Source organism: Balaenoptera ricei, chromosome 8 (genome assembly GCF_028023285.1).
Source record: "Balaenoptera ricei isolate mBalRic1 chromosome 8, mBalRic1.hap2, whole genome shotgun sequence".
NCBI classification, from domain to species: Eukaryota; Metazoa; Chordata; class Mammalia; order Artiodactyla; family Balaenopteridae; genus Balaenoptera; species Balaenoptera ricei.
The window spans coordinates 43,403,939-43,425,896 of record NC_082646.1 but is presented as its reverse complement, the minus strand read 5'-3'; the positions used below and the strand labels follow the sequence as shown (position 1 = coordinate 43,425,896).

Genomic DNA, 21,958 nt, shown 5'->3' with positions numbered 1-21,958 from the left:
GGGTGTCAGATGCTTTGCTTTTATATCTCTAAACATGTAACTGAAATAATAAATATATTTTTTAGAAGTTTTCATTTAATTATATAAATACTTTAGAAGAATTTTAATGACATAGGAGTATACACACATTCATCTGCAATACACTTATATATGGTATATGAGTGTGTGTGTCCAAGATATTTCAGCCATATTGAATTAACATTGCAATTCTCATTGCAAAGCCAACTCTGCTGTGGAGGTCTTAATTAACAATAAAATCTTAATTGTCAACATTAATCCAAATTATACCAAAATCTTAATTGTCTGAATAATCCTCAAATTCAGAGAGATTTGGGATTGTTTGGTCTTACCTTATTATAACCAAAGAGGTTTTAGACATGTGTTTTCAAGGATCTGAATTTTGGTTCAGAATTTCCTAAAAAACGAAAAGACTTTAAAGACTGTAAAGACTTTCTGAATTAACTTAATCAATTCCTCTTGCTCCAAGCTGAAATCTTTAAACCTTTTGCAGACATCTCAAGATAACGCACTCCATCTTTCAGTAAAACATTTCCATGCTTATCACTCTTCTGGGAACTTCTTTTTCACATCTGACCTGCTCTAATTTGAGCTTGTCTCCTTTTTTTTTGTCTCCTTACATTTTTAAGGAGAGTAAAACAAGCTGGCAGCATTCATATAATCACCTAAAGAAGTTACTACTTCATTGCCTGACTTTTGAAAAATGCCAAGAGCTATTACCATTAAAGCTGAATAATGTCAGAGGATGATAATTAATTTGATCCCTTAACTGTTCAGTGCCATTGTCCTCCACAAAGAAGTGATAAAATATGATATATAGAGTTGTCCCTCCTTATCCATGGGGGATTTGTTCCAGGTCTCCCCCAACTCCAATACCAAAATCTGGGGATGCTCAAGTCTCTTACATGAATGGTCTAAGTGCCATTTATGAAGTCAAGTGCCCCTAAGCCTTGCTGAGCCCTATTGTGAAAAATCTTTAGAGGAAGTGCTTGGGTGGCAACTCTCAGCTACCACTGGCAAAGTGACTATCAGAAATAGTTGAAATAATTCCTAGGTTATTTTATTCTCTGCATTGGACTTCCATTAACGGAGTCTAATAGAGACACAAAGCAGCAGGTTAGAGGTAAGGAGCAAGAGGCCAAACGAAGGGGTTAGACAGCACTATACTCAGGATGCCAAGTGAGGCAGATTCTTGGGGGTGAGAAGCTGGTGGAAGGGAGCACGAAGACCTCCATCTCTTTCTGATGGTACCATTCTGTGCTCCCACATAGATGGACAACTACCAGGCTTGAAGACCTCAGGCTGAAACTGGAACCCTCCAGAAAGAAGGGAACACAATTGATGTGAACATAAAATGATTACACAATGACTTCTCACATTTGTTGTTTTTAAAGTTGTAAGCAAATAAGTATGCTAAAAAAAAAAAAAAGCCTACTAAAAGGTTTTTAGTGGATACAGGCAAGATTATCCTAAAATTTATGTGGAAAAGCAAAGGAACTAGAAGAACTAAAACAATTTTGAAAATGAAGAATAAAGTGGTAGAAATCAGTCTACCAAATGTCGACTTATTCTATAGCTACAATAATCAAGACAGTGTGATATTGGTGGAGGAATAAATTTATAGATGAGTGGAACAGAGTAAAAAACCCAGAAATAGACCCACAAATAACCCCAAATGATTTTTAACAAAGGTGCAAAAACAATTCGATGGAGGAACGATAGCCTTTTCATTACATGGTGTTGGAGCAATTGGACGTCGACAGGGGAAAATGAATCTTGACCTAAGCGTCATACCTTAAACAAAAATTCACTCAAAATGGATCATGGACTTAAACATAAAAGGTAAAAATGTAAAACTTGCTTTGAAAGTAAGAGAAAATCCTTAGGATCTAGGTCTAGGCAAAGAGTTCTTAGACTTGAAACCTAAAGCATGAGCTATAAAATGAAAACTTTATAAATTGGGTTTTATCAAAATTTAAATCTTTGCTTTGCAAAATACCCTGTGAAAAGGATGAAAAGGCAACCTACACTCTGGGAGAAAATATTTGCAAACCACATAGGGTTAATCTGTGATTTGGTAGGGTCTGCACTCATTGTAAAGGTTTGGTTACTTTCATGTTTACCTGTTGTCTCCAGGTGTATTTATTCTAACTGTATTAAATTATGCTTTTTACTTAACAACATGAAACTTACAGTAACTACTTGAAGTCATGTAATGATTACATGTTTAATGCTATTGAAATTCCAGGCAATTAATTCTCAAAACAGCAAGTTTAATGATTGACTTTACTTTTTTAATGAAAAATGACTGGGTGCTATACTCAGGAGCTGTCAGTACTACAATCCAATTCTTTACCTCTGTTCCTCAATTCATCAAATGTTTATTGACACCTTGTGGTGTTCAGAAGGGACTTTTAAATTTGGTTCATGGCTGCATTCCTTGTTTGATTCTTGTGCAGTTCTAACCATTATTTTGAAGAGAAAAATTACATACAAATTTCAGGAGCGAAGCACGTGTGAAACATCATTCCATATTCCTCTCCACTGCGAAGTTTCTCCTCTCCTTTTTTTTAATTGTTAAAGAAGTCTGAACAGACTGGATTCCTCCACCCCTTTTATAATAGCAATTAATCCTCAATCACCTCCTCCTTTTAGGTTCCCATGTTGAGGTCTCTTGGTTCAGATCACAGTGCTAATAAGATCAGCACCTCAGTTGTTTCCATCTTTCATGAGTCGGTTATGTCCATTAATGGAATGATGGGAGGGAATGTGTGAGAGGAAGCTTTGTGCTAAGTGTACAGATCGTGTACCTGATCCTGACTCTCTGATGTTGACTGATCACCAAGATGAAGATGAAAACATGTGGCTCGCTCAGTCTGAGGACATTGTTAGTAACTTCTCAAACTTCGTTACTGAGATATCTCTTCAAACATCAGTGTGTGAATGTGTTTTCTCAGGGGTCCATAGCTTAACTTCATCGAAACCCTTAAGCTCAAAATTTCTTTAAATTATTGTGCTTTATTTAAAAAATTTACATGCTTTTTGGATCTTAATAGTATCATTGTTTTTTGGTGTAAAATAGTATTTTTATTACCATCTCTAGCTGAGACTTACTACATGATTGCCAACCCCATTCCCTCTTCCTGGGCAAACAGAAAGACTCTCCTAGTCCCTCTTGGAATTAGTAACACAGGCCATGTGATGAGGTCCTAGGCAATGGGATGTGGGTAGAAACGATGTACCCCTCTTCTAGGCCTGGCCACAAAGCTCCACAAAAGGTTGTCCATGCTTTCTCTTTCTCTTCCTTGGTGACCTTTGGAGGCCATGAGTTTAATGTGGCAGTGACACAAGATGCAAAGAACTTGTTATCACTCTATCCCCACATGGGAGAGGCGGATCCAACGTACAGCACATTGTGACATGAGCAAGAAGTAATAATTTTATAATGTTTACAGCTCCTAGGAGCACATTTTCCCTCTGCCTAAGACTACAGGGGTGATTTGTTAGAGCAGCTATATTACTTGTCCTGACTAACATACCATTAGAACAATTTTTTCCTACCAGCTATACCCATCATGATGCAATTTCATTGAGTTAATCAATTTTGAAAATGAGGCTGAATTGAAGGGTGATAATATTATGAGATTTGGTATCTAAGGTGTTTCTCTCTTGCTGGGACAATATTTCTAGACCCAAGACTAACAAAATATGTGGACACCAAAAATATTTGTTCTTTCACCTGTTTCTTTATTCCCAAAGCTCAATGAGCTTTTTCACGGTAATCGTTGAGGGAAGATGCCCAGAATACCGTACAAAAAGCAATATTGCATTTTGAAATTTTGGCAAGTGAATCTTGTCAGAGGAAAAATGGTTTGCATCGTTTGGCAGATTTAAAGGCTTTCTGATCTATTGTCATTCTGTCAGTGTCTCAATTTTTATTGAAAAATGGTGACTAATGATGCAATTTATTTTACAGAAATGTGATCATTTCCATCACTTATATTTTAAGTCTCAAAAGATTCAGTCATCCCCATATTCATTGTCGTCATCAACGGCAAATGTCGGGATTTGCACCCGTTTTCAGCACTGATTCCCAATTTTCCATGTTCACAACCAGGAAGAACCACCTGGGGGCGCTCTTTCATTACTGTCAGGTCTTCTGTAGCCTAGCCAATTCCCTTAGCCATTCCTTCCACCAACACTCTCTCACCAGCATTTCTCAAATTTTTCTTATCCCCAGACCACCAAATGGTTTACTCAGTGTGCTCGTGGACCATTAATTTTAAGTGAATAGAAAGAGACATGATAAGTATTTAAATTATAAAAATGGAACATAATATTAATGGTAAGATTAATTATTTCATGTCAGTGGAAGAGGGATGATCTCATTGCTAACCTTTTTCACTTTTGGCTCAATAATTCAAGCATTAGGTTCTACTCTACATGCATTATGTTTCTTTCCTGCTTCTTTTACTGCTGGTAAATTAGAGGATTAAAGTGACAATTATAGATGATTGGGAATGTAAATGTTTGATGGCTCCACCTGATAAATCTGGATAGTCAAGTCAAACATGGACCCAGAATTAATGGAGAGATTTAATGAGTATTACCTTGAAAACTCTAAGTCCACAATCAAATCGAAAGCTGGCAGTTTATTTGGGGGTAGTGACAAACAAATTCTTAATCTACTCTGGTTGCATTGTCTCTGTCAAGCACTTGTTTATATTGTATTGCTGCATCTTGATGTGGCTTTTAAACATACCCAAGGTTTCATTGTTTTGTTTTCTCTAATGAGAAAGAAAATCACCAAATATTGGGAACGAGTCAAATTCCTAGTGACTGAGGCATTTGTACCCTAGCTTGTTTTGTCTTGTTTGTTTGTTTTTTTTCAATGAACTGAAATATTTATTGAAGAAACAAGTCACAGGTAGATAGAAGATTAATTTTTAAATACTAAATTGTTGCCCAAAACTCTTTGCCGCAAATGTTGGCACTCCAATCTAGGAGAGAACATCCCAGGCTGTGATGCTGAGGAAAACTTTCATTAAATAAGTGGGGTTTGAACTGTCCTCTTTGAAGAAATTACTGACCTATGTGTTCTCACTCTTCCATTTAATCATACATGTGTGGTTAATTAGAAATCAGCCCAGAATAGTAAGTCCTTTTGTTGCTTCCTATGTCTCTCGGATCACAAAAGTAAGCAGAAACATAGAAGATAATCCAGAAGTAGATTTATAGGACAGCTAGAATTTAGAAAGATAACTTGATGGGGGAAGGACAGAATTGTTTACTGACAACCCGTATCTTCATGTCTTGTTTTGTTTTAATCCTGACACATTATCCTCACCATGAAAAATTGGCAATAGTTCATCTTTGCAGTGATGAGTTCAGGATTGTCAAGATAATTGAAGACATCACTGAGATGCACCGTGCATCTGAAATGATAGAAATGGTCTTTATTGACATTATTAATGTCATGAAGGAATGTCCCCATCCCTTATCTCACAGCTCCTAGAAGCACATTTCTCTCTGCCAACCAGCATTCTTCAGTCGGGAAAAGCACTCTTTTATAGCCACTGTCCACTTCTTGGCAGAAAGTCCTGAAAAGGTGTACACTCAATAGCTGCAAGTTGATGGTAGTTATAATTTTCACTATTACTTCATTAAACATAAAGTTGCAATCAGGAGGCACTACTACCAGAGACTGCCAATTAATCTCTGTAAAACCAAGCAGTACATGGATTTGCATTTAGGGGCTACTTTTCTAATCTTGTAAGAATCTGGGCCTTTGTCAGAATTGAGCACAACACATCACCAGTCCGTATACTGGCTCCAGAATAAACTTTTAATTAAAACATCTCTTCTCCTGCGGTATGGGTTTTCTATATTACAATAACCCTAAGTCATCAAACACTTCCTTCATATACATACTATAGTGCAGTGGTTGAAAAGTGAACCACTGAAGGCACGCCCATTTAATGAACATCTTCTGCCACTGATATTATGCAATTGCAGCAGTGGTCTTTTAAATTTTTAAAAAATTTTTTTATTGACATATAGTTGACGTGAAATATTATATGTTACAGGTGTACAATACAATGATTCACAATTTTTAAAGGTTATACTCTATTTATAGTTATTATAAAATATTGGCTATATTCCCCATGTTGTACAGCATATCGTTGTAGCTTATTTTATACCTAATAGTTTGTACCTCTTACTCCCGTACCCTTATATTGCCCTTCCCCCCTTCCCTCTCCCCACTGGTAACCACTAGTTTGTTCTCTGTATCTGTGACTCTGTTTTTATTGTTGTATTCACTAGTTTGTTGTATTTTTTAGATTCCACATATAAGTGATATCATACACCATTTATCTTTCTCTCTGACTTATTTCACTTAGCATAATACCCTCCGAGTCCATCCATGTTGTTGCAAATGGGAAAATTTCATTCTTTTTTATGGCTGAGTAATTCCATTGTATATATGTACCACATCTTCTTTATCCATTAATCTGTCGATGGACACTTAGTTTGCTTCCATATCTTGGCTATTGTAAATAATGCTGCTATGAAAAATGTGGTGCATGTATCCTTTCGAATTAGTGTTTTCATTTTCTTTCAGATATATACCCAGGAGTGGAATTGCTGGGTCATATGGTACCTCAATTTTACTTTTTTGGGAAACTTCCATACTGTTTTCCAACAGTGTTTTTTGATATAAATATTGCCTGGTCATTAACATTGGGTGACCAGAGTTACACATATATAGTAAAAAAGATGACCCAGATTTGTTTTTTCCAAGAGGAGTGTAATTTGAGTTCTCTTGTCTTTTTCCAGTGGCAAAATTCATCTGTTTTATACTGAAAGGTATGACTGTGGTCACTTTAAATGCCAAAGAGCACACTCTGCTTTATGTGAAAATAACACACTCGGGCAAAGCCTCATGAAGGACAATATGCTGGAGCAAGTGGATTTTCAGTTAAATTAACTCCAATTTCCAGATAGTCATTGCTATTCTTGTTCTTCTTTTTTTTTTTTATTAACACATCCATCAGCTCACACAGTTACCTTTTTTTTTTGAATTTTATTTTATTTATTTTTTATACAGCAGGTTCTTATTAGTTATCTATTTTATACATATTAGTGTATATATGTCAATCCCAATCTCCCAATTCATCCCACTCCCCCCCAGCACCCCCACCACTTTCCCCCCTTGGTGTCCATACATTTGTTCTCTACGTCTGTGTCTCAATTTCTGCCCTGCAAACCAGTTCATCTGTACCATTTTTCTAGGTTCCACATACATGTGTTTATATACGATATTTGTTTTTCTCTTTCTGACTTACTTCACTCTGTATGACAGTCTCTAGATCTATCCACGTCTCTACAAATGACCCAATTTCGTTCCATTTTATGGCTGAGTAATATTCCATTGTATATATGTACCAAATCTTCTTTATCCATTCATCTGTCGATGGGCATTTAGGTTGCTTCCATGTCCTGGTTATTGTAAATAGTACTGCAATGAACATTGGGGTGCATGTGTCTTTTTGAATTATGGTTTTCTCTGGGTATATGCCCAGTAGTGAGATTGCTGGATCATATGGTAGTTCTATTTTTAGTTCTTTAAGGAATCTGCATACTGTTCACCATAGTGGCTGTATCAATTTACATTCCCACCAACAGTGCAAGAGGGTTCCCTTTTCTCCACACCCTCTCAAGCATTTATTATTTGTAGATTTTTTGATGATGGCCATTCTGACAGGTGCGAGGTGATACCTCATGGTAGTTTTGATTTGCGTTTCTCGAATGATTAGTGATGTTGAGCATCCTTTCATGTGTTTGTTGACAATCTGTATATCTTCTTTAGAGAAATGTCTATTTAGGTCTTCTGCCCATTTTTAAATTGGGTGGCTTGTTTTTTTAATATTGGGCTGCATGAGCTGTTTTTATATTTTGGAGATTAATCCTTTGTCTGATGATTAATTTGCAAATATTTTCTCCCATTCTGAGGGTTGTATTTTCGTCTTGTTTATCGTTTCTTTGCTATGCAAAAGCTCTCAAGTTTCATTAGGTCCCATTTGTTTGTTTGTTCGAAGATTTTTAATCATAGTTTCAATTTCATTACTTGTGATTGGTCTGTTCATATTTTCTGTTTCTTCCTGGTTCAGTCTTGGAACGTTATACCTTTCTAAGAATTTGCCCATTTCTTACAGGTTGTCCATTTTAGTGGCATACAGTTGCTAGTAGTAGTCTCTTAGGATGCTTTGTATTTCTGTGGTGTCTGTTGTAACTTCTCCTTTTTCATTTCTAAGTTTATTGATTTGAATCCTCTCCCTCTTTTTCTTGATGAGCCTGGCTAAAGGTTTATTAATTTTGTTTATCTTCTCAAAGAACCAGCTTTTAGTTTTATTGATCTTTGTTACTGTTTTCTTTGTTTCTATTTCATTTATTTCTGCTCTGATCTTTATGATTTCTTTCCTTCTACTAGCACTGGGTTTTGTTTGTTCTTCTTTCTCTAGTCCTTTAAGTCTATGGTTAGATTGTTTATTTGAGATTTTTCTTGTTTCTTGAGGTAGCTTGTATTGCTATAAACTTCCCTCTTAGAACTGCTTTTGCTGCATCCCATAGGTTTTGGATCGTTGTGTTTTCATTGTCATTTGTCTCTAGGTATTTTTTGATTTCCTCTTTGATTTCTTCAGTGATCTCTTGGTTATTGAGTAATGTATTGTTTAGCCTCCATGTGTTTGTGTTTTTTACATCTTTTTTCCCTGTAATTCATTTCTAATCTCATAGTGTTGAGGTCAGAAAAGATGCTTGATATAATTTAAATTTTCTTAACTTTACAGAAGCTTGATTTGTGACGCAAGATGTGAACTATCCTGGAGAATGTTCTGTGTTCACTCAAGAAGAAAGTGTAATCTGCTGTTTTTGGATGGAATGTCCTATAAATATCAGTTAAATCTATCTGGTCTATTGTGGCATTTAAAGCTTGTGTTTCCTTATTAATTTTCTGTCTGGATGATCTGTCCATTAGTGTAAGTGAGTTGTTAAAATTCTCCACTATTATTATGTTACTGTCGATTTCCTCTTTTATAGCTGTTAGCATTTGCCTTATGTATTGAGGTGCTCCTATGTTGGGTGTATATATATTTATAATTGTTTTATCTTCTTCTTGGATTGATCCCTTGATCATTATGTAGTGTCCTTCCTTGTCTCTTGTAACATTCTTTATTTTAAAGTCTATTTTATCTGATACGAGTATTGCTATTCCAGCTTTCTTGTGATTTCCATTTGCATGGAATATCTTTTTCCATCCCTCACTTTCAGTCTATATGTGTCCCTAGGTCTAAAGTGGGTCTCTTGTAGACAGCATATATATGGATCTTGTTTTTGTATCTATTCAGTGAGCCTGTGTCTTTTGGTTGGAGCATTTAATCCATTCACGTTTAGGGTAATTATCAACATGTATGTTCCTATGACCATTTTCTTAATTGTGTTGGGTTTGTTTTTGTAGGTCCTTTTCTTCTCTTGTGTTTCCCACTTAGAGAAGTTTCTTTAGCATTTGTTGTAGAGCTGGTTTGGTGGTGCTGAATTCTCTTAGCTTTTGCTTATCTGTAAATCTTTTGATTTCTCCATCAAATCTGAATGAGATCCTTGCAGGGTAGATTAATTTTGGTTGTAGTTTCTTCTCTTTCATCACTTTAAATATATCGTCCCACTCCTTTCTGGCTTGTAGAGTTTCTGCTGAGGAATCAGCTGTTAACCTTATGGGAGTTCCTTTGCATGTTATTTGTCATTTTTCCCTTGTTGCTTTCAATAATTTTTCTTTGTCTTTAAGTTTGCCAATTTGATTGCTATGTGTCTTGGCATGTTTCTCCTTGGGCTTATCCTGCCTGGGACTCTGCGCTTCCTGGACTTGGGTGGCTATTTCCTTTCCCATGTTAGGGAAATTTTCGACTATAATCTCTTCAAATATTTTCTCGGGTCCTTTCTCTCTCTCTTCTTCTGGGACCCCTATAATGAGAATGTTGGTATGTTTAATATTGTCCCAGAGGTCTCTTAAGCTGTCTTCATTTATTTTTCTTTTTTCTTTATTCCATTCTGTGGCAGTGAATTCCACCATTCTGTCTTCCAGGTCACTTATCTATTCTTCTGCCTCAGTTATTCTGCTACTGATTCCCACTAGTGTATTTTTCATTTCAGTTATTGTATTGTTCATCTCTGCTTGTTTGTTCTTTAATTCTTCTAGGTGTTTTTTCTTTAATTCTTCCAGGTCTTTGTTAAACATTTCTTGCATCTTCTCGACCTTTGCCTCCATTCTTTTTCTGAGGTCCTGGATCATCTTCACTATCATTATTCTGAATTCTTTTTCTGGAAGGTTGCCTATCTGCACTTCATTTAGTTGCTTTTCTGGGTTTTATCTTGTTCCTTCATCTGGTACATAGTCCTCTGCCTTTTCATTTTGTGTATCTTTCTGTGAATGTGGTTTTCTTTCCACAGCCTGCAGAATTGTATTTCTTCTTCCTTCTGCTGTCTGCCCTCTCTGCTATTCTTCTTAATTTCACTTTCCATTTTTAGCTATGTCTACAAAATGATCACCTTGGCAATCACTTTTCCCAACAGTGATAGCTTCTCATTCTTGATTTGCACTGGGGTCCGTCTCTGGCATATACTGTGATGCACTTTGACAAGAGGTAGCTTCTCGGAACAGCCAGAGAATACTCTCCTGTGTGAGAAGATTCCAAGAAACTGAATGTATGACTCTTAGGAGCAAGGATCTATTAAGCATCAAAAGTTCAGGAAAATACCCTCAGATATCAGGACTAGATTTTATATTTTAGACAGATACTTTTTTAGGCAGAAATGGTCCACTTGCATTCTAAGTCAGATGTAATCTTTTGTACAATAGGCAGAAAGTGTAACCTCATTTTTTTTCCTACAGAACAATCTGCTTATATAAAACATGAAGACATAAAGGCTTGCGAAGAAGGATTTTCAATCTTTTCCTACTTATAGACTCCACATCCATTCCCAGAATCTCCTGAATATGTTTTTAAGGCTTGGCTATTTCATAGGATTTTCTATAAGAGACTCAGACTTGAGTGCTTTATAGTTCTGTAGCTGGCTGAGCTCACATACAAAGTGGAAAAGAGTGTCATCAGCCACAGTCATTCAGTAAATAGGCACAGGGCTGGAGGGGCCAGTACAAAAAGCTTGACTTGGCCCCTTCACTTGAAGATTTTTTTTTTTTTTTTTTTTTTATTTATTTATTTATTTATTTATTTATTTATTTATTTTTGGCTGTGTTGGGTCTTCGTTTCTGTGCGAGGGCTTTCTCCAGTTGCGGCGAGCGGGTGCCACTCTTCATCGCGGTGCGCGGGCCTCTCACTATCGTGGCCTCTCTTGTTGTGGAGCACAGGCTCCAGACGCGCAGGCTCAGTAGTTGTGGCTCATGGGCCTAGTTGCTCCGCGGCATGTGGGATCTTCCCAGACCAGGGCTCAAACCCGTGTCCCCTGCATTAGCAGGCAGATTCCAAACCACTGCGCCACCAGGGAAACCCTGAAGATTTTATTAAGGGCCAGAACTCTAATATGGGTTTTTCCTTGTTATTTTTGTCATTTCATTCATTCATCCCACAAATATTTTTTGAGCTTCTCCAATGTGACTGACACTCTTCTAGGCACTGTATATTCAGTAGGGAACACAAATGACAAAATTGCCTCCTCCATGGAGCTTATATTCTCTAGGGGAGGACAGACAGACAGGGAACCAAAAAATGAATATATGTATCTATACACACACACACACGGTATGCTTGTAGAAATCCCAATTTAATAGAGAGATGGACACAGAAAATGAATTACCACAGTGTGGAAAGTGGGTTAATGAACCCAAGGTCATTTGCTGGTGTGAAGGAAGGAGTACACAACTCGTTCTGGGTGGGGGAGAGGATAGATGGGAAGGCTTCCTGGTAGAAGACATGCCTAAACTGAATCTTAACAATAACCAAGGATTGGCGAGGAAACAATGGGGAAGGGAGTAGAAGGAAGTAGTTTCAGCACGAAGACGTGATGAAGTCATGCAGATGAAAACCAGATGGTGTGTGGTGTGTTTGTGGTGCAACTGGCAATTTGGTGTAATTTGGAGGCTGAGGCAGGGAGTGAGTGAGGCCCTTGGTATTTGCACAGCTGAGGTTGGGGAAGGAGAGCAGATTTACGACAGGGGAGTTTGTAGCACCTAGTCTGTGCCCTCATGGCGTATTGTTAGGTACTGGAGCTACAAAAGTATGTAAGGCACTGTAGGTCCATGATCTGAAGGCGCTTGCTTCTGCACTGCCTATTTTTTGTTCACTTTCTTGTTCTACTCAAGACCTGCTCAGTCTTGATCCACACCCAGCATACCTTTCCTCTCCACTCAGTGCAGGCTGGGTGGTCAGTGTCCAGCCCTCGTCCTGTAGCCCAGATCTAGATCCAGGATGGAGGATGGGGAAGTTACTCCCTAATTCCTTGGCAAGATGAATGTATTAGCTTTCATTTGAGAAGCATTCTATTATCTCGTACAGGTGGTCCTGTGCTTCATGGCACCAGGTAACAGTGAAGATCAAAGACCTTCATACCATTTAAGCTTTCAAACAAATCTGTTTCCATAGGGAAACACTGAACCAAACCTGTTCTTCAAAAACTGATGTATCTTTTCTAAGAATTCTTTCCCCTGGGGTCTGTGGACCCCTTGAAATGTGAACCCCATAAATCTACATGCAAAATTTTGAGAGAATGTGCATATCTGTTAAGAACAAACACTAAACTTTTTACATTTAAAAAACCCCTAATTTTACAAGGTGGCCATATTTAATTTTTCTCCTCCAGCGAGTATTCCGCAGGGTATTTCATTGCATTTATACCTGTATGTTATGTACCCAGTCCTATCCCCACTCTGTATTTTTTTGTTTGGCTGTTTATTGTTTTTTTTTTGGTCTTTATGTTCCTTCTGTTGCTTGACAAGAACATGTACTACTACTACTAAAGCTTTATAAACTCCTTGTTCCTCTCTCAAAATCTTATTTTTCTCTCACAGCCTTCCTTTAACTACTCACTTAAAAACAGTAAAACCCATCTCTTTCTCCTAGCACTATGGTTCCACTTTCTGCCCATCCTCCTGTCTTAGTCCAAAAGCATATTTTTACACAGCTGCAGGTAAAAATTAATTGTATGTATTTATTCTTTACCAAATTACTAATCTTCAATATAACATTAGTATAATTAATTTGATCCCCATTGTATTCTAGGCTAAGATATCCGAATTTATGATTTCCTTATTGTTGAACATTTAGGTCGTTTTCAGTTTTTCACTATTAAACATAATGTTGCCAATGCACCTTTAGGTATAGGGTCTTTCTCTTCTGATGAACTATAGTATGTCCTTTTATTAAGTTCAAAGAGCAGAATTATTGATGTAAAAGTATAAATACCTTTATGGTCTCTGATTTGGGGTTGGCATAATGCAAGCAAAATGTATTAGTGGGACTGGTACATATTCTTGACCTTAAGAGGGTGATAAACGACCTCATGGATGCAGCATCTGCAGACTGCCCTCCCTGCATTCACTCTGAAGGAAGTTCTGGTCATGGTTTTGAGTAAGACCTTTCATTTTTTAGTCAACTTCTGCTCTTAAATCCCAGAGGTGCATAATATCAGCTTCCAAGATTGAGGGTCACATGACAAGGAATTAACTGCAAAGACTTATTAAAATGTTATTATGAGAATATACTAGTGCCCTTTCCAGCTTATGACATTTGTCAATGTCATTTAACCTTATAAAAGAAAAATTTATTTAAAAAGGTATTTGCAAGCAAAATAATATTTTATTGAAAATTCAGAAGTTACAGTACTTTAAGACATTTTTTCATATTATAAAGAAAAATAAGTTAAAAGAAAAAGAATTAACTCAAGTGCACTGATATTTAGTTTTCATTCAAACAAACATCATTTTGAAAAACAAAAATCCATAGCTTAATTTATTCACGGTATAAACACGTATTTTCCTATTTCTTATCAAGAAAACTAATGGAATAATTTTCAGAGTGATCTTTCAACACATCCCCTTCCTGGATCCAATTCAGATGGCAAATTAGTATTAGTATCTAACGCCACAGACTACTGGAGTGTGTGTATGTGTATACATAAGAACTAGGTAACCTTGATATAAAATTTTAAGAATGAGAGTGATTTGTCATTTCATTTTATCAGAGGGCAATAAACAGCATTTCTAAAGCACGTTTTCTTATCCCCTAGGTCAAAACCAACCACTTTCAGAAAGGTGTTTAGCCTAGTGAGCACTGGTGGCATAAATAAGATTAATTGTGGTTAATCATACTGCCAAAGTGTTAACTATTACAGTCAGCCATCTAGTGTTAAGAAGTATCTTGTTATGCCTTTTAGATCAAAGTCTCTCAAATTTTCTTATGAAGGGGCGCTAGTTGAGCCAAAAAGATTAAAAGACTCATTTTTTAAAAACTCATTTTATAGTATCAATGGTCTATATTTTTACCAAATTATTTTCTCAACAGAACATATTCATTGAGCCACTGGTATCACTTAAATAATTTTATTTGTTATTTCCATTAGCTCTATTATGTATCCTCTCCCTTTCAAATGAAGAAAGGAGTGGGTACATACTTTTCAGTAAACAAATGCAGTACTAAGTTGCTGTACTGCCATCTCTGGCATGTCAGTCCCAGAAAATGCCACGGGGAAGCTACAGTAAGCATGTCCACAGCTGGACATGGCACTAATGTAGGACGTCAATTAATATCCCAATTAATATTTGTACAGTACTTTACAGTTACAGAGCTTTTCTGTAACTACTATGAAAATAGTGAATGAAATCACCCCAGGTTAGGACATTTACAACATGCACGTTGCATAAAATGCTTACAAAAATGTTAATTGCATCACATAGGCAAAAGGCAGAAATTGTTTTAATAGAGGAGAATCCAGAGAGGACAGAATTAAAACATAATGTAGCACTTGCTAACACAGTGCTTTTTTTCATTTGGTAACACCATACAAATTGGTCTTTAACTAAGAAAAAACTAGATCTTACTTCAGTTGTGGAGAAATCTGGCCATGGGGGGACAAGAAAATACTCTGATAAAAAATAAAAAAGGTCTGAAAGCCACTGTTTTGACAAGTTGACTCTGAAACTGGTGAAACCCTTTTGGCTGTAAGGGAACAGTGATGACTGACTTAGCTCAGAGGTCAGCAGAGGTGAACAAAGCTTTCCTTTCCCCCCCGCCACTCCACTAGTAGAAAAGGTTCACAGGCACCTGATTAGCTTTCAGAGAAGAGGGTGCTTTACTGTGGTGGCAGATGAAATGCTGAAGTCATTTAAGCTATAATGTAATGGACCAAAGAGACTGGATACAAAATTTGACAGGTGTAATCACTCTCATTTTTCCAGGTCCCAAAATAAAATCAACAGCTGGTTTAATCAAAATATCTTCTCCAAGAATCTTAGAAAATGTTATGACTCATTAAAACTAAATTTTCAGAGGAAAAATACTGCTTGATTTTTTGCAAATAAAACACATCATTAAAAATCCTTAAATAAGAGTGCGTTTATACATCTAAATAGTATTTCTTGTTAAGAATTAAAACTGCTCTCTCCCTTCTTAGCCCCTCCTCCTTTCTGCATTTCAACTTTTCTCTTGTATTTAAAGTACTGATAATTTAGTGAATTGAGTACTGGATGTCGAGTCAGCACTCATTGCTTAAGGAAGCCTGGTTGATAAGGTACTCAACATTTGTTCATTGAATCTAAAATTTATATATTGCTATTATCAGCTATTTGAAATTTCATTAAATGTGATAAATTCCATAAGGAAAATAAACAAAGGCGAAAGTATAAAAATAAAATATCACAGATAGACTAGAAATACTATCTGAAGACAGCTGACAAAAACCTAATAGTGCTTTCTATTAAATAATAGTTTTCAAGTCATATTATACCAAGTTACACATTAAAAAACACCTAATTTACTCTTAGATTCAAGACTATATAACATTAGTTTCAATGACAATTACTTTTCCTATAACTTCTTCCGCATTCTCCCGTGACTAAAGGTTCAACATAACAGATTTGACATAAAAGTGTCACAAACAATTACTGGTGATTCTCAATGCAAATGTTTTTTAAAAAGTTTTGATTCTTAAGAATTTGTACCAAAATAAAGCTTCTGATATATCTTTGGATTATACTTGATGACTCAATGATGTAAGCAAGAAAATACTTGAACATTTACATATAAAAATATAGAATATATACACTACTGTGATCTTGGTGATATCTTAGAGTATTACAAATCAGAGTAACACCAACCTGACTAAAAAGTTCGATGAGTTTTAAAGTATGAGTTAAAAAAAAAATCAAGATTCTTAGTTTTAAATTTAACCATTTTCATATTCCATGCCCACTGAGATTCTTTGTTTTGGTTAATAACTGGGCTTGAAGAATATGGAGGAGTAAAAGGTATTTCTCTGGAAGAAGCCTGGAGCGTCTCAGTATCTAGCAGAGAGTTTATTATTGTCTTGATTTTTCCTAGGCCTGAATCTCTTTCTCTTATTCTGCCCATTCAGATCAATGGAAAGCTATGATAAGGAAAGCCATGAGGCCGAAAAGAGTACACAAGTCCTGTACTGTGTCAGGTCTCTATTTTTTGCCATTAGGAAAGATAGTGTCTACAAACCTAGAAAGAAAGAAACAATAAGGAGAGCTGAATCCACACACGGGACAGCTGGGCACCTTCTACCAGCCAGCAGTTAAACCAGCAAGGCATTTCTATTCTGTTTAAAAAGCATTGCTTCTTTCCCATGTTGAGGCTTATATGGCCGTAGTGCAGGCTTTTAGGAGTTCCCTGACTTTCTGCTCAGGTCACGTATACTGGTCAAAGACCATGACTTACAAAATACTGAAATATAATTAAACAGACTTAATACTAAAGTTAAACAACATAATTTATTCTTTTTCTAGGATGTGAAGTGAAAGATAAAAAATCGTGGACTGGGAATCAAAAGATCACGTTCTCTTCATCTCAAGGCTGAGTGGTCTTGATCAAGTTACTTAACCATCCTGGGTATCCATTTCCTCAGGTTAAAAAAAATAAGGGAATATGTATTGGATAACTTTTAAAGTCTCTCAAATTTGGTTGAAACACTAAGTCAGAATCTTGCACAGTGCCTTCTGGTTTTCATTATGAAGATCAGCTACCATTACAGAATAGTGTAAAAATAATTCTGGTTTGGGGGATTTTCTGATTCTTACATTATGGCTAATGAGAGTTTTCTAAACTTCCGGGGGTAGACATAAGTATTTGGCTCTCTAATAAAAATATATTCAAGATATTTCTACATTATATACAAAGTACACTTTAAAATTCATTGGGATGGTCAGATTTTAGTCACCTATACTTCTTTAATTCTCTTATTGTTGAAACCCTGTTCTCTCCTCAACTGCGTGGCAATAGAGTAGCATGGAGGTAAAAAAGAGAATCCTGATTAAAGTATTTGATTGAGAGAAGAATAACAGAAGCATTTTTATTCTTTAATTTTTTTAACATTTTAATTTTTCCAATTTTCAGAACTAAAATTTTTGAAATTGCTGCTAATACTTAAAACCACGAATCCGTCATAGTTTATCAGCATTGGTAAAGAATTATAATTTACTGCCAAAATATCAATGTTGTGCCGAAAGAAAACAGTTTTTAAGTATATGGCGATGTGTTCTAATGGTTCTTACTTTCATCATTTTCAGACTTGAGACTCATAATTCTGCTTCTACTATTTCAAACCAGATGTAAAGCATGTCGAATTCAAATTTAAAGAGGAACTTTGTGGAGTGCCAGCGAAAACTTTGGGAGTAGGATAAATAATTTCTTCAACAGTCACATATGTACCTAACAAGAAACCAACAACTCCAGTGAACGCGATAGAAATATTTTTCAGGATCATCCATATATTGTAGTGCTCCTTAGAAAATGTAAGAATTTCAACCAGAGGCGGTAGGATCAGGGCCAATGTGCTGCTGCTCACTGCTCCAACGAAGGAAATCACAATGTCTAAACGAGGAATCAGAATCGCTCCAGCACCTAGAAAATTGAAAATACAAATTTTTCTTATGTAAATATTTAATACTTACATGAATACTAACTGTTGATACATTCACTACATTAAAATTAATTGATGCAAGTAGGCACTACTAAACTATTGCTTGTGGAAGAATCTGTCATATTCTGTTCTGAGCTAAAAAAGAAAACAAAGAAAGAAACCAAAACAGTGAGTGATATTTCTTGGACTTTGACTTATCAACAGAGTTTCTTACATAAACGACTTTTAATTTTTGCTATGAAATTCTGGGTGAAGAATGTATTTTCATTACTCTGCCATATAGCTCATTCTATAAAGCACAAAACCTGGGGTGGTGTGATATAAATAAATCATTAAATAAATGAGAGAGAAGAGAGAGCTATTCCTTACATTAGAATTCCAATTAACCAAAATAGAAGAAACAATGGAAATAGAAAATCATTATTAAGCAAATACCACAGTAATAACTGTTGCAGGAAAAGTCGCTGAAGGATGCTAAAATTAGTGGGCAAAAACTGTATGAGAACAGGATATCGCCCTACAAGATATTTATCAATTATAAAGGGAAAAAGAGTACCTTTACAGTGGAGACATCTGACAGACACCACCTTAACCAAGTGATCAAAGTTAACATCACCAGTAATAAGAAATATTTATGCCACGATATGATGTATTGAGAAGTGCAAAGCATCACCTGTGGCATTCTTGTTAAAAATGCTTAACTTCAACCTAATCATAAGAAAGCATCACACAAATCTACACTGAAGGAAATTCTGCAAAATTACTGACACTTCAAAGCATCAAGGTAAATAAAGAAAGATAAAAAAAGATAACTGCCAAGACTGGAGGAGACTAAGTAGACATGACAACTAAATTCAGGTGGGACCTTGGATTGGCTCCTTGATCTGAAAAAGGGTATCAGTGGGAAAACTGGCAAAATCAAAATAAGGTCAATTAGTTAACAGCATTGTATTAATGTTAATTTCCTTAACTATATTGTGGTAATGTAAGCTGATAACATTAGAGGAAATTGAGTAAAGGGTTTACGGTAATTCTACTTTCTTTTACAACTTTTCTAAGTTATTTCAAAATGAAAAGTTAAAAAAAAATAATGTACCATTATTGTCAACAGGATTTTAGTCCAAGGTACCATCAAGTCTTCTCCAAGTTTTGATCTGGCACTTTCTTGATCTTATCTTTATCTTACCAAATATCAACAGAAGGTTTGCAAAAATCAAGACTTATATTCGGGACTTCCCTGGTAGCGCAGTGGTTAAGAATCCGCTTGCCAATGCAGGGGACACGGGTTCGAGCCCTGGTCTGGGAAGATCCCACATGCCGCGGAGCAACTAAGCCCGTGCGCCACAACTACTGAGCCTGCGCTCTAGAGCCCGTGTGCCACAATTACTGAAGCCCGCATGCCTAGAGCCTGTGCTCTGCAACAAGAGAAGCCACTGCAATGAGAAGCCCGTGCACTGCAACAAAGAGTAGCCAGTGCTCGCCGCAACTAGAGAAAGCCCGCGCACAGCAACGAAGACCCAACGCAGCCAAAAATAAATAAATTAAATAAAAATTTTTAAAAAGACTCATATTCTTTCTCCAAATTGTCCTTAGATGGTTCACTGAATGATTTGTTGAGGGTTGGAGTTGCCATCAGAAATAACAGCTGAGTTTGCTCACATGAAAGCTGTGACAACTATATCACCACTGCCACCAAAGGTGACAATGTAACCACAGTTCCAGCTGTGAGGACTCTAATTATGTATGTGTTGGCTTTCTTTTACTTGTCTTCAAAAGGTATTAGTTTTCTCTCCAATCTTTGTTATCCCTCTCTTTTATTTCTAAGTTTACCTCCTTTTGCTTTTCTTTTTTCTGTGTCTTTGTCTCTTACTGAACTTTCTGTGATATATATACAATTTAATTCATGCTCTTTGTAATTAAGTCTTGAGTCTGCAGTCTACTGGCTTCTTTGCTTCTTAATTTTCAGTTTATGGTTTTCTCCCTTCCCCTATTCTCTTTGTGGCCCTCGATGTTTTTCGGGAGGATGTGGGATTAATTTGGAACCACCACATTTCTTAGAACCATACATTATTATTTACCACTTTTTATTTAAATTATTACAAAAGCTAAAACCCTAAAAATTATTTTGAAATCATAAATCTAGCTGCACACCTACAAGGCTGAAGTACAAGAAACCTTCCTAAGTAAAACAACTGAATTTGAAGAAGTTGGAACTCTAAACTAGAAATACTTTATCAAGTGGACCCCTGTTTAATGGATGTGTGCTACATCCTTTTAACATTTCTCTAAGGGAACTATAAAGCATAACTCTCAAACAAAATTAGAAACTTTTAAAATTCATTGACTATGTCCATTTTGTGGAAACATGCTTCACCTACTCATAGTAGGTGGCAGTATTTAAAAGGACAACTATACAAACATGACTACAACCTTGCCATCTGAAGAATGGAATCTATTTTTCATCATTAGTGTCTTCCAATAATCCAATCTGTTACTAGTAAATCAAGTGAAATGTTGGAAAACCATGCGGAAGAACACTATATAGTATTTTAGAATGTATTCATTCAGACTAAAATTCCACTTATCAAACACTTTTAAATCATGAAATTTATTGATTAAAGTCATTCTTTAAATGTTATATAACCAACAAATATTTGCGAGTAAAAATGGCTTGAAACGTTATTTGATAATGTTATTAGTTAGACAAGGAACAGAAATATATACACTTTAGGCAAATCCAACATAGAAGAACTCAAAAATCACAAAAACAGTAAGTCAAAGGATAGCTTGGGATAAGGACAGTTTATTCATTACAAATATTTGCTATAGGATTACTATAAATAGGTTGACCCATGTCATTTACAGACAGTTGTTATGAATATATCTATTAAGTACTAATTAAGCTTATTCAGTATTTCCCAAAACTATATTATAGAGAAAAAGAATGTATCCTTAAGGTACAAAGTTTCCTCTAACATGAAAAAAAGCCTATTTAGGTCCATTTTTTTGCATTTAAATGGTGAAAGCAGATATATCAGAAAAATAAAATAAAATGCTTGATATTATAACATCAACAACAAAACTGTGAGAAACACTCTAGCACATAAATTTTAATTACACAAATAGTGAATGGTCCTCTCCATATACCTACTAACTCTTAAGATAGAATATTAGGGTACAGAATGGTACTTTTTCTCATCTGCAGTGACAACTAACTTAAATGAAGGATTTTAGTATATCTTCTTAGTATTCTACAAACTACCAAAGATTTATGCTTTATGTGGTTATAGTTTACTAAAAGTAGAAAGCATACTCTCAAATCAAGGGCTTTTCAAATTAGAAATAGCAGAAGGATCAATGAATTGGACAATAACAGAAATAAGTAGTATTTAACACATTTTGCAGGTTCAATTCAAACAGGGGATCAAAATACTGGTGTCAAATCAAAATTTAACAGCTTTTTCTACAGGTATGCTTTTAAAATAAAAGGCATTTATTGTAGTCCAAGGTGGCCTTTGGCCAGTTTCTATCCACTCTTCTCCCTCACCTGTGCGATGCCTATCTAGCAGGTAAGTGCCTACAGGGAACATGCAGGAAGAGTCTGACCCATCCTTTCAAGCTTTTGAGTTCCACCAAGAAGATACTGTGAAATGGTGATTCAAATACTAAATGGAGACTTGGACATAACCAGTATAATCCAAGCTGATGATGAGCCCACTACTTTGAAGACCCATCCTGTAAACGTGGATTCAGTACTTGGAAAGGATTATGGAAC

The 21,958-nt window shown here is 35.9% G+C and overlaps 1 protein-coding gene across 3 annotated transcripts in view; it reads right to left on the bottom strand.

The window, feature by feature from the left end:
- Window positions 1-13,910: 13,910 nt before the first annotated feature.
- SLC36A4 (solute carrier family 36 member 4) overlaps window positions 13,911-21,958 on the bottom strand; it is a 46,979-nt gene continuing 38,931 nt past the window's right edge. For all 3 annotated transcript variants that reach the window (XM_059930591.1, XM_059930592.1, XM_059930593.1), the window contains one exon: window positions 13,911-18,164. In XM_059930591.1, the coding sequence (XP_059786574.1) occupies window positions 17,857-18,164 (308 nt within the window). In that variant the 3' untranslated portion in view covers window positions 13,911-17,856. The remainder of the gene's footprint in view (window positions 18,165-21,958) is intronic.